Source organism: Python bivittatus, unplaced genomic scaffold (assembly GCF_059951505.1).
Source record: "Python bivittatus isolate LINGU-HERP-01145 unplaced genomic scaffold, Pbiv_v1 ctg000570_np1212, whole genome shotgun sequence".
Lineage (NCBI taxonomy): Eukaryota > Metazoa > Chordata > Lepidosauria > Squamata > Pythonidae > Python > Python bivittatus.
In genome coordinates this window covers 4,669,408-4,682,704 of record NW_028277097.1, presented here as the reverse complement: position 1 = coordinate 4,682,704, position 13,297 = coordinate 4,669,408, and the positions used below count along the sequence as shown (strand labels likewise).

General features: G+C 36.8%; 1 protein-coding gene across 2 annotated transcripts in view; it reads left to right on the top strand.

Moving 5' to 3' along the window:
- The window catches only part of PARP8 (poly(ADP-ribose) polymerase family member 8), a 160,844-nt gene extending 150,625 nt beyond the window's left edge, over positions 1-10,219 (top strand). Inside the window, exons 19-26 of one of the 2 annotated variants that reach the window (XM_088152720.1) lie at positions 82-130; positions 2,182-2,294; positions 2,453-2,525; positions 3,265-3,334; positions 4,845-4,921; positions 5,600-5,669; positions 8,017-8,078; positions 9,812-10,219. In XM_088152720.1, the coding sequence (XP_088008846.1) occupies positions 82-130; positions 2,182-2,294; positions 2,453-2,525; positions 3,265-3,334; positions 4,845-4,921; positions 5,600-5,669; positions 8,017-8,078; positions 9,812-9,817 (520 nt within the window). In that variant the 3' untranslated portion in view covers positions 9,818-10,219. Of the gene's footprint in view, positions 1-81; positions 131-2,181; positions 2,295-2,452; positions 2,526-3,264; positions 3,335-4,844; positions 4,922-5,599; positions 5,670-8,016; positions 8,102-9,811 lie in introns of both variants that reach the window. The other variant, XM_088152719.1, reaches the window with a different exon arrangement.
- Positions 10,220-13,297: the final 3,078 nt, after the last annotated feature.

The window sequence follows — 13,297 nt, the reverse complement described above, 5'->3', positions numbered from 1 at the left end:
TCCCAAACAGTACTTTTTTGGAATTCAGGGCTAGCAGAAAAAAATTGTTACTTATTTTATTTCACGTATACTCTATTTCAGGGTTATTTCCAGTAATAGATCACATATTGTGAAGTTACCTGTGAACAGGGTAAGTTGAATGTTAAAAACAAGTAGGATTTTGGAAGAATAAATACTGATTTTAGTTTATCAACCAATAGATTTTGTTTTCCTGTGCCATTAAGTGAATTCTTCTGACCGTTGCTGTGAATATCACAGTATCTTCAGATAATAAAGCTATGATATGATTACCATGAAATCACATGATATGACGATCATGAAAAAGCATATTTGTATGAAATAATTTAGTGGAAAATATAATTTGTTTTTGCATCTACATTTTTTTAAAGTAATTTGTAACTAATTGCCAGTTTTTCTCACATACAAATAAAATTTATCTTTAAAAAAATTGCAACTATTCAGTGCCAGTTCTATTCACTAGCTGGAAGTAATGAGAGTTGTAGTATATGGAGATCATCAGGCTGTGGAAGATGGTCTTATGTTCCCATTAGGCTATTTCAAAAGAACCAGAGTGCAATAATGACAAGTTTCCCTAAATGCTATTATTAAGGATTTACATTATTAACTTTTTCTGTGTTGCAGTGCTGCTGGATAATCTAACACATGATTGGCTCAGTCTTTGATTATATATAAAATAAGATTGGCTGAATATATAGATGATATCAGATTTTAAGAATGAACTGCTTAGCCTAGGAAGTTCTCCAAGTCTAGAAAAATATTCCTCAAAGTCCCAACCCTTATCAGCTTTGCTATTACAGCCTTCCATGTCACAACCCCAGGTCTCCCACAGAAATCTTGTTTTTGCAAAATACTCAGAAAGAGGCATCAACACTGGGGAAAGCTCTAATATCCCAATAGAAATATCCAGAGTTATTTCTAGAAAAGAATAAGAAAGGAATGAGAAAACTCTGGCATATTTGTATATGTTGTTGTGGGCTTCCAAGGAAGTCCTTTATGTGCCTTTGTATCTTATCAACTATAATCATTTGATTATTAGTTGATCAGTCTTTCAATACTGCCTGCAACACAGGATATATCCAGATGGTATACAGTAATACAAATCAATATAAACTATACATTGTAAACTAAGACAACAAAAAATAAAGCATAATCATTGGCCATCAATGAAACAATGACTGTCATCTTCTCTCAATGTTGAGGCATTTCTTCCCCCCATATGTACCTAAACTATAACACAATCAGTGCTGATTTGTTTCTGGAGAGACAGTATTCCAGAGACAAGGACGTAGCAGTAGAAAAGACTCTTTCCTGGTTGATTCCTCATAAACATCCTTAGATTGTAGCTCAACCAGGATAGTTGGATTCTATATTCTCTGAGCCTGGTTGTTTTCCTACAGATGTTTTGTCACTAGGTGAGGTAACATTATGAGTGTAGTATATTCTCTACTGTTGGAACAACCAGGTTAGCCATTCAAGATGATTACATATAGGGAAAAGCATTTTCCCATATTTTTAGTTGCAAACTGCTTAGAACCATTAGCATCTACGATTGGAATTTATTTGAAAGGTTTCCATTTTTAACCCCATACTTAAAATATGGATATATTTTGTCCTTTGGAAGAAATAGTATCTATGCGGAGTGAAGACAAATGTGTGGGCTAGAAAGGATTAACTCTTTATTTTCTCAGTGTCAAATTCCAATTTCAAATTGTTGGAGTTTTCAAAAATAATTTTATACATAGTTTGTCCCTTAGCATTCCAAAGTTTGTGGCTAATGAATAGTATAGAATTAGAGTTGGAAGGGGCTACTTACACCAAGCCCTTGCTCAGTGAAGGATTCGAATTGAAGGTCCCAAAGAGATGGTTGTCTAGCTCTTTCTTGAACACATCCAGGGAAAGGGGGCTTATAACCCCCTCCCTGTCTAACTGGTTCCACTCTCAAACTGCTCTTACTGTTGAAATGTTTTTCTTAAAATTCAAATTTTAAATTTAATTTTAAATTTTAAGAAAAATTTAAATCAAAGGTAATCTGCCTAACTGTGATTTAAATCCATTATTCTGTGGCCTGGACCATAGAATGATGAAGAGAATGACAAATTCATGAGAATGTCAGTCTGTTATTGATATAAACTCCCCTCTTCTGCTTTTGTTCTTGTGCAGCAATTGAAATTTATGCACACCCCACACCAGTTTCTTCTGCTCAGCAGTCCACCAGCCAAAGAGTCCAATTTCAGAGCTGCTAAAACTCTTTATGGAAGTACCTTTGCATTTCAGTAAGTATAAAAAATAGGAATAAAGATATCACTGAATTCCAGTCTTACCAAACAACAGAGATAGCGATACAGATCCATTCTAATTTAATTGGTAGTGCTTTTTAATTGTATTGCTTTCCTCACTTTGATTTCTGTTTGTGTTTTCTTTTGCATTTAAGTGGATCACACATTGAAAACTGGCACTCGATCCTGAGGAATGGTTTAGTGGTTGCTTCCAATACAAGGCTGCAGGTAAAAAAGTGAGGAGAAGAAAAAGTAGCAAATATATGAATGTCTTTTGAAAGCCATAGACAGCCTAATCCCCAATTTCATAGAATAGTTGTCCAAAAAGATGAATATTCGGTTGACGTAGTCATCACTGTTATTATTAGCTGGAATCTTTGAGTTAGCTTACACTCAGGGGAGCACAACTTGCCAGGAACCTAACTGATACCCTTTTCACTCTCTTGAGTTTTGTTATGGACTGCATTAGAGTACTGTCTGGAAAAGTAAACAGAAGACTTAGTGAAAATTACCTCCCCACTGCCACCATTTATTTAATTATTTATCATTTCCTCAATATGTATAGGCTTCCCCGGTCACAAATTAGGCAATTCACGGTAATCAAATAAAAGCACAAATCACTGAAACATAAAATCATAACATTCCAACATAACTTCCTAAAGTAAAAACATATTCACCATATACCATATAGAGTGGCCATCATATCCAGCACCCTGTGCTCTAAAAGTTGAAGATAAAGATCATCTTGAGATGCCAGATGGGGGGCGAGGAGCACCTCACCATCTTTGCTTTCTGGTAAATGGGGGTTTTGTGGCCATACCCACCATAGCAAGCCTTTTGTAAATTGAAATGTATCCATCAGCCAAAACTGGGCATAGATTAGCATAAGTCCCATGTTGCAAGTTTACCTTTGATAAAATGCAACAACTGAAGAGTTTACTAGCTTTTTGTTTATTTTAACTTTCAGCTCCATGGTGCAATGTTTGGAAGTGGTATTTACCTTAGCCCATTGTCAAGCATATCTTTTGGTTACTCAGGTGATGTATATTAATCCCTTTGTCCATGTGGGGGGATACCATAGGGAGTGGGGTAGTAAATGTCTGCATTTTGAATAAGGTTGTGCTAACTTCATTCTACATATGCAGCATGCCAAAGTTTAGAAAGAAAACATGCCAAGAGGAAAATAAAGGTGGTCAAGGAGCAGTATGTTGGCTGGGGAATTCTGAGAGTCGAAGTCCACACATTTTAAAGTTGCTGAGGTTGAGAAACCCTGAAGTAGCTGTATTCCAAAGTGGATAATGGCAGGGGGAAAGGTAGATAGAGTTTATCAAATCAAAAACTATTTCTTGCTAGGTAGATGGTACCCTTCATACAAAACATGTACTGGAATGAATTAGGTATAATATAAATTGGTAAAAGGCTGTACTTTATTAAACTAACAGGGGCCTGAAGCTAACAGAAGCCAGTAGTTAAACTCTCAATTTTCATGAGGCATGTCATCTTGTCTACAAGCACCAAAATTACTCATCTGTTATTCTGCTTGCCTGCTTGCTTTCTAAAACCTGCTATATTCCAAGGATAGATCTCCTTTATATCCCCATGAGCTATTTGACTGAATTAAGATCAAGATGCCTCAGGGGGTCTGCTCATACAAGTTTCACTCCCTTACTAATTACGCTTAACCTTCTAGCTGTAATTAAGAAATGTCAGATTGTTTTCTACTCTCCCAAGAATATCAGTAGAGGTGAGGAATTTTTGAGATTCCAAATGTTTGCTGAAGTACAATTCCTGCCCCCTCTCAATATTGGCCATATTGGCTAGGGCACTAGAAACAGTAGTTCACGACAGCAGGGGAGCTATTTACTTCTGAGACTCCTGGCACATTTGATACAAAAGACTAGTTACAGAAATACCTCCCATCTAAAAATTGTCTATTTAGCTCCAACAGAAGACCCAGCCAGGTGTAAAATCCAGGTGGGCTTTCTGATGTAATGGGCAGTAATAGCCTTTGTTTTTTAAGGCAAGTAGTAAATTTCATCCAGGTGAGCAAACATTGTATCTTTTTCTCATTTGGGGTAAAGCAAATCTGCTTCCACTCACAAGCCATAGGCTGGAGCAGCAGCATTTTCTGATTTTAAGAGTTTCACAGATTTCTTCCACATAATGCTTCTGACACAACTAGCCTCCAAGATCCCAGCAAAAAAAAATTGGCTGGACTAGCATTCCACGGCATCCTACAGTTTAGCCATCTTTACACATGAGCTTAAGATTGGCTCAACTGATGTGCAACCCGGTTTTGACTGGTTCTTAAGCTATGCTCAGCATGCAACTTCCCATTATTTGTGAGAAACAGAAGTGGGTTTTAGAATACTGTATGATTAGGTCATCATTGTTACCTGTGTAAACGTACTTAAGTACTCAACTGTAGGCAACCGGAAATGAGAATCAGCAATGACATTAATATCTGTCTGCACTCTCTATGTATATGAAGTGGAACATCTCATATTTTACGCACCAGTATGTCTGATGTAAATCCAATGTCTTTAGGGATGAACAAGAAACAGCAGAAGGTATCAGCTAAGGATGAGCCTGCTTCAAGCAGTAAAAACAGCAGTGTATTACAGGTAAAGAAATATATGAAGCACTTCAGAAAGGCATTTTCTTTTTTATGGCTCTTCTCGCTCAAGGCAGGTGCCAGATACAGTGGTAATCTACCCCCAGAGCATCCTTGTTCACACCGGGTGACTCATGCAGGAAAGGACAGATTCAGAAAGCCAATGCACTGACATTTGATAAGGACATATCATAGTTTCTTTGTGCATGCTGTCCTCCTATTCTTCTACCTGTTAATATATTTTGATTTTCTATAGAAATACATTTGGCAACTCGTGACACAGCAACTCATACAACTCAATAGATAATTAGAGTTTAATTATCGCATGTTTGGCTGGTAAGCTATATGTATATATTGAAAGCTTCTGAAATGAGATTGTATCTGTAAGGAGAATTGTATATATTTAAATATATTTAAGGAAATTGTTCAGCCCTCATAATGTCTGGAGACATTCGCTAAATTATTGGAGCAAGGTCTGGAAGGAACAGTTATGAGTAATATTATAAAAAATGATTGTGGTTTTGACAACAGAGACTGTATCAGTGTTACCAGCAAGAATGATTCATGAACCAAGGGTTTTTTAAAAACAAAAATTGGATCATTTTCTTTTCGTGTGCAGTTCAGTAAATTATCACTATTTTTAACATATTTGATATAACATTTACTTCCAATTTCTTTTCTTTCATAGCTACAAAAAAAGGGGCAGCAGTCTCAATTTTTGCAAAGCCGAAACTTAAAATGCATAGCCTTATGTGAAGGTAAGCACTTTTTTAAAAAAATATACATAGCTGAATTACATTTGATTTCCTTGAAATCATCTTGAATTACATAAAATGTAATCTGTTAATTTTGCTGATTTAAACTGATCAGTGTTATCAGACAAAACACTGATTTTTTTTATTTTAGTTGACTGTACTTTTATGTGTAACTATTATACATTGACAAATCTTTTATTCATGCTTGTATTTCATTATACTTGCTATATCCAGCATACCGTGAACAAAAGAAAGGAAAACCTAGAACAGAAAGTAAGGGAGGAATTAGGGAAATGTTTACTGCAATGTTGAATCTAATCAGGAAGGTGAGGTGCGATATCAAGGAGGTACTCGTAAGCATATTATTAACTTACTCTTTAAAAAGTTAATGCTTTCTATTAATATATTGCATCAATATTCTGTCCAGTTCTGGGCACCACACTTAAGGATTCACATAAATTGGTGATAATCAGAAGACTAGAAACTGTAGTATGACCCATGAGAAGAGACTGAAGGACTGGGGATTTTTTAGCCACCAGAATAGAAAGTCAGATAGCTGTCTTCAAATACCTGAAAGGACATCACACACACAAAAAATATCAAGCTCATTCCAGAATGTAGGATATAAAATAAAGGATGTAAATACAAGAAAGCAGATGCTAATTGAATTTTTGTTTAAATCTTCATAACAGCAAAACATTGGAATCTGTTCCCCAGAGGGCCTTCACTAAATTTATTCAAGCAGAACCCTGAGATGCTTTGATTTCAATTCCTGCACTGAGCTGATGGTTGGACTCTGTGGCCATTTCAGCTCTATGATTCTGTATCAGATTAATTTTATCGACTTCCTCTATGCTACTTCAATCATTAGATACGACTCAGATTAAAGATCTTACTATTTCACAGGAAATACTGTGCTCAGTAACCTATCCGGTCGTTAGTTCTGAGGTCTCCAGCACGGTACATCTGAGCAGTAATGGAAACATTAATCCTTGATCTCTACCATGCCATCTGCCTGTCCTTGTTTGTCAGATGTTTTGTAGTTTATTTAATTAAAAATAATAACTGGGAGGCTGGCATCCTGCAAAGTATCTTGCCTATTTTTATTTCCAATGATTTCTCTAAACCTATATAGACCCACTGATATTCTTAGGCAATAGAATTTGCCCCCACGATTTCAACCCGTCCCAGCCAATCTCACAGAGAGGGCATGCTCCGGATCCCCGCGGTAAAAGAACTTCGATTAGCGGGGTCCAGAAGGCGGGCCTTCTCTGCTGTAGCCCCCGCCCTTTGGAACATCTTGCCCCTGGAGGTTAGACAGGCCCCCTCACTCCAGGCCTTTTGGAGGGATTTGAAGACCTGGCTCTGCCATCTGGCCTGGGGAGGGGAGGGAGGATATCAGAAATGGGGTTGGCTAGCCCCTTAGCGGCCTGGTGTGGCCCCTATTAGCCTCTTGGATTTTTTAGCCTTTTTATCTTTGTAATGTCTGGTTTTTATAACTTTTAATTATGTATTTCTGATTTTAGTTTGTTGTAAGCCGCCCAGAGTCCCCCGTTGTGGGGAGATGGGCGGGGACAAGTCTATTAAATAAATAAATAAAAATAAAAATAGCGGCCATTTAGTGTTTAGGCCCTTTTTGTCATCTGACAAATTATTTTCATTCTGGTATGTAGCATTAATAATAATAACAACAACGTCCTCAAGTCAACTCCTGTGGATTATCTAAATATTACTTTGTAGTTTTCTTGTCAATAATGGTTTGTCGCTCTCTTCTTTTTCAACCTCCCAGTGTAACCTGTAGTTGTGTGATTTCCTAGTGGTTTCTGCTCCAAGCAGTGACCAGTTCTGATCCTGCCTAGCTTTTTTTAGATAGTTGAGGCCAGCTAGGTGCTGCCATATGATAGTCAGTGTTGACTCCTGGGAACTGCCTAGGCGATACCCTGCAGTTTTCTTGGCAAGATTTCAGAAGTGGTTTACCATTACCTTCTCTCTAGGGCTGAGAGAGAGCAACTGGCCCAAGGCCACCCAGGCAGCCTTGTGCCTAAAATGGGATTAGAACTCATTGCCTTGTAGTGTTGAGCCTGCCGCTTTAACCACTACACCAAACTGGCTCTTTATATGATGTCGTTAACCCAGTGACAAATTATATAGCCTTTAATGTTGATGTTTACAATGTTGACATTGACCCATAAGAGTCTTGGCTGCAATTAATAACGTCAATTATTAAAATGTCATATTCTGATAATCAGCCACTTATTAGAATTTAGAATACATTTTATTTTGAATGCATCACATTGTGATCAGATTACCAAATATTAATCATTCCCAAAAATCTCTCTCTTCCTTTTAGTGATAACTTCACCGGATCTGCACAAACATGGGGAGATATGGGTAGTTCCCAACACTGATCATGTGTGTACGAGATTCTTCTTTGTGTACGTACTGGGGTCTTTCAGCTGAATTATTTTTACTGGATTGTAACTTTATTTTTTATGCTAAAATACAGAGAATGCTATCTGCTTTTCATTATCCTCCAACAACCTAGCAACATTCCCTTCCATTTATAAAACCTTCTGTGCCTAGGAAAAAAATCACTAGCCAAAACATTTGCATGGAGCCAATCATGTATTTTAAAAAAAATAACCCCAAAAGAGGCTCCTGATTTGACTGAGCAAGAGTCTAATCTGAAATTTGTGTTTTCCCATTGGGAAAACACCAAATAACTACAAAATAAGAGAAATGTCCATGTATTGAACTGAAGTCTAATTCAATGGGAAAATGGTACAAAAATGTTAGAGTTAGGCTCCTTTATATTTTGATTCTTTAAAATAATGAAATTACTTGTAACTTTGTTGTTTTAATGATTGAGATGCTGACTTGGATCAAGGGGTTCCATGTTCATGTTCTTATTTAAATATGGACCTCAGCACGCCTGTCATTCTCCTTTCTCTCATTCTCTCTCTCTGCCTAACATATTTTACAAGGTTACTGTACTGAGGATATGCTTGCACAAGCTGCTCTGAGCTCTCAGATTTATGGTAGGATAAAAATGCTAATGGTGATGCAAGATGTCCAGAGTGCATCTAAATTTGATGTATGCCTCTACTAGGAATCTTCCAGTCCCCCATGCTTTTAATTTAACTTAAACCTTCACAGAAGACTCAATTATTTCAGAAACTTTTCAATAATTTTTAATTGAGATGGCCGACAAGGTTTCCTGAATGAAAGCTTTCTACCACTAATGATCTTTCTTGGCAATATTCAACAAAGAATATTTTTCAGTGAATATGGAATGACAATAAGGACAAAAAATGCTCCATTACTACCCAGTTGGAACTAAAATGCAACCAAATTTCTCTGCATCTTGCACAGGTTCCTTGGAAGTTTAATAGATTTTGAAAGAGTCCCTCTAGGATTAAAAATTTAAAATCCATTTGTTTAGAATATGTACAATAACTGTAGTTAGTGTTTAGTCCAATATTTCATCTTTGACTAAATATCAAGGAGAAAAAAACATTATCATCATATGCTGTTAAAAAACTGTTACCCTAATTTCCCTCTCATCTTAATTAATATTACACACTCAGCCCAAGGGTAATCAGGGATCTCAGAAGCAAGCAAATTACAGTAGAATCATACTGGCTAGGAAGCACAGACAGAAAAATGGGGAATATCCCCAGTAACATTGACCAGAATGTTGGAAAACCACAAGTCTATAAAGTAGACTTTAGTATGTTAGTACCCATTAGTACTAGAACTGTTACTGTTACCAGCATTGCTTGATTGTCAAGGCAAGAATCATTGGAACAGCCTTTGGGGTAGCTGCTGATAGTTCCTCCTTCTGATCATCTTCTTCAGGGGATCCTGGTAAAACCCACAGACTCTACTGCAACGTCCTTTAGCAAAGTGATCAGTAAAGGCATTTGTGATGTAATAATACCTTGCTTCTCTGTTTTCCAGTTTCATCAGTGGTCATAAAGTAAAAATCTGGCATGACATCTTCTCTTTTCTTCCCAATATAGAAGATAAACAAAAATAAAAGCTACATGCAGAAAAGAGGATGAATTTTGAAACTGTCTCTCATAATATGGAAGAGTTAAAAATATTAAATACTTTTTTTCTATACACTTTCTGTTTTTGTTTAGCTATGAAGATGGCCAAGTAGGCGATACAAGTATAAACACTCAAGAGCCAAGCATCCATAAAGAGATCCTCCGAGTCATTGGTAATCAAACTGCTACTGGTTGAAAGGACCTCTGAATTCCTTGTTGTGTTTTGGGAGCCTTCCTCAGTCTCAAAGCTGGATTTTGAACTGAAGAAGACATAGTGTAAAAACGTATTGTTTTTTTTTTCCTGAACAAGTTAACCCTTTGAATACTTTTTTCTTACTTAGTATTTCTTATCCATATATATATATATATATATATATATAGGTGTATATATATATATATAGGTGTAAGGAACCAACAGTAGGGAGACAGAGTCTATTGATACAATGCAGCTGATAATTAAACAGAAATTTTGATTGTTCACAATAAACATACTTTGAAAAGGAGTTTTGTGCTGATATTTTTATATTAAAGATTTGAATTGGATCATTATACTATTGTATATCCATATTTTTAAATGTATGATGACTAAAGGAGAGTCATCTACTTCGTTTTTAAAAGTGGAAACTACATAGGATAGGATATTATGGAATGAGTAGAATATTCACATTTTAATACACCATAAGAATTGGTTGCTTGAAATTTAATAAATGAGGTGGATAGGTTAGCTGTAATATAGTCTTTCACTATATGCAGAAGATGTATGGGATCCAAAATGTTACAAGAAAGAAAAATGCCTTTCTGTTCTATTGACATAACATACATGTGTTACGCTAAACATTAGTTTATCGATTATGGGTATAACGGCATGTACCTGGCCCTTTACAGGTTATATTCCTTTAGGTGGAGTTTTTAGAGAAAACATTCCTGGTGGATTCAATCAATACATTTCTCTTAAAGTCTTTGGAAGACAGTTTTTTACCCCCTGTCAGTGCATAAGAGTTTAGCTAATATCTGATCTTGTCCATGCTCCCTTTATGAAAATTTCAAATTACCATAGGCAAAGCACTGAGTTTTTATAGCTCAAAAAGTTCAGCTGCCTTTGACTTTTTCCCGCAAGCATGTGGCAATATTTGTGTGACTAAAAATACATGCAAGTGTTCTAGAAGCCTCAATACATTTTGATTGTCAAGTCAGAGCAAAGTTTTACTATTTTTTTTCTTTTTCCCAATGAAAGCATGCTTTTGGATGTATGATTTTTTTTTCCCTATTTCACTGTGCATACGTAAAAGGTAAAAATCACATCCCTCATATTTGCAGAGCTGTTTCACATGGCACATGTCGTGTGTGCATATATGTGCATAATGGGGTAGCTAATGAGCCTTGGATGTGTGCCCTTTTTATCACCGTTTTTTAATCTCTGTGTGAACTAGACCCACACATACACACAGTAGTTTGCATGGATCCATTGCCATGCTCAGGGTATACAGGTAACAAGAAGGTGTTCCTACTTGCAATGATCTTGATTCACAAAGAAGAATCTATGTCCCTGAAGGTTCCAAGACTGCTACTCATTGCATATATTGCGTGTACCTCAGGAGAATGTGAGAAACAGAATACTGTATAACTTCTACCACATTAGGAGCTGAGTTTGCTGTCTTGTTTTCACTGTATTGGATAAAACAGTCACATCTTGGGACCAAACCAACAAGATGTTGAGCATCTGTTCTCACTCACCCTGAGGGTTGTTGTTATTATTTATGTATTTTCTTTTGACACCAGCGAAACCATCAGTGATTTATGTCTGCAAAGTTTTAGCCTAATGGGAAACAAGCTTTCAAATAAACGTTTTCCTAGTGCGAATAAACAAACCCAGAATTCAGCAGAAGTGGCTGATAGCAATATTGATGTTGCCTACTAAAACAGTAGTGGCTTAATCAAATGTCTTTCACCTGGTAAACCCTGTGGTAATTAGTTGGGAAATCTGTAGTGAGAAATTCTCTTTGAAGGGTCATTGCCATTAATTTTGTTTTAATAAAACAGGATTAATTTAACGTATTTAAATGTTATGTGACTTTTTAAACATTAGATTAAACTAGACAGTGCAATAAATAGGACAGTGGTGCTCAGTTGACTATAGTGTCCATGGAAACAGGTATTTTCTGATATGTGTGATAACATTTCTTTACATCAGTCAAATATAGGGAGCATTCAGGCAGGAGAATAGCAGGTTTGCTGATTCAGTTGATGTCTACAGTGATGGTTGAAGAAACAAGTTGAACATAACTGTTGTAGCAGAAACTGTCCAACTACAGTTGGTCCTCATTGAATGACTACTTGTTCAGCAACCATTCAAACTTGTGATGGCGCTGAATGAGTGGTACTTACGACCGGTCCTCAAAGTTCTGGCCATCGCAGTGCCCGTGCAGTCATGTGATTGTGATATGGGAGCTTGGCAGCAGGTCCAGATTTCTGACCATCACAGGGTCCCACAGTTACACGATCATGATTTGCAACCCTTCCCTGCCAGCTTCCCACAAGCAAAGTCAGTGGGGAAGCCTGCAGGAAGTCAGAAGTCGCAATCACATGAGGTCCTTGCTTAATGATCCACGGTGATTTGCTTAACAACAGTAACTGGGACTGCCAGAACTGCCATTGCCAAGCAGCATGGTCACGTGACATCACACTTCATGACTGCATTGCTTAGCGATGGAAATTCCAGGCCCAATTACCGTAATTAAGCAAGGACTACTTGTAGCAACAATTTACCACATTAATTTGTACCTCTTTCTATTAGGAGTGTATGTGAACATCTAGCTGCACATGGAGAGAGTTAAAGTGGGACACACATTCCAGCATCCAAGCAACATTGGCATATTTAGCATAAGATCTTAAAGGGAATATAGACATATTCAGTTGAAATGGCTTACAGTTCTACCCGGATTGCAAATATGGCTATAAAATACAAGGGCATCTTTCAAATTCTACACATTCAGTGTTAAAGTACCTTTATAAGCATTTAGTTTCATGATATATGCCTATCCATGACCCTCTTCCCAGTTTAAATCTATTTTAGCAAACATCTGTATACAGCTATGGTCAGCTGGGTAAACAGCTGGCTGGGAGAGTTCTCAGATATAGCACTGTATATTCTCAGCCATATTTTTTTCTCAGAGAATTAAAAGGGCAACAGTGAAACAGACTATGAAGGGGTAATGCCATTATTGTACCTAAGCCTCTCACATATCCGTAAATATAACTTACTTTCTCTCCTCTTAATTATACCACCTTTAACTGAACAACAACAAAAAACCTGACTATATTGAAGCATCTATGTGTTTAAGATGATGTTAGATCAGATCAGCTTTGTCTGTGGCATTATATTTATGAATCTTTATAAATCATGGATAATATATAGAAGCCATTAAATGAATAGTAAGCCCCTAGCTTTATTTGGGGAACAGAGTAGTAAGTGATTCAAGTGACAATGTACCTTTGCAACAGTACATCCAGCGATAATCTTCTCTTATAAAAATACATGTTATGTGGCCAGTAAACAGTTGAAAATTCTGACATTTTCTG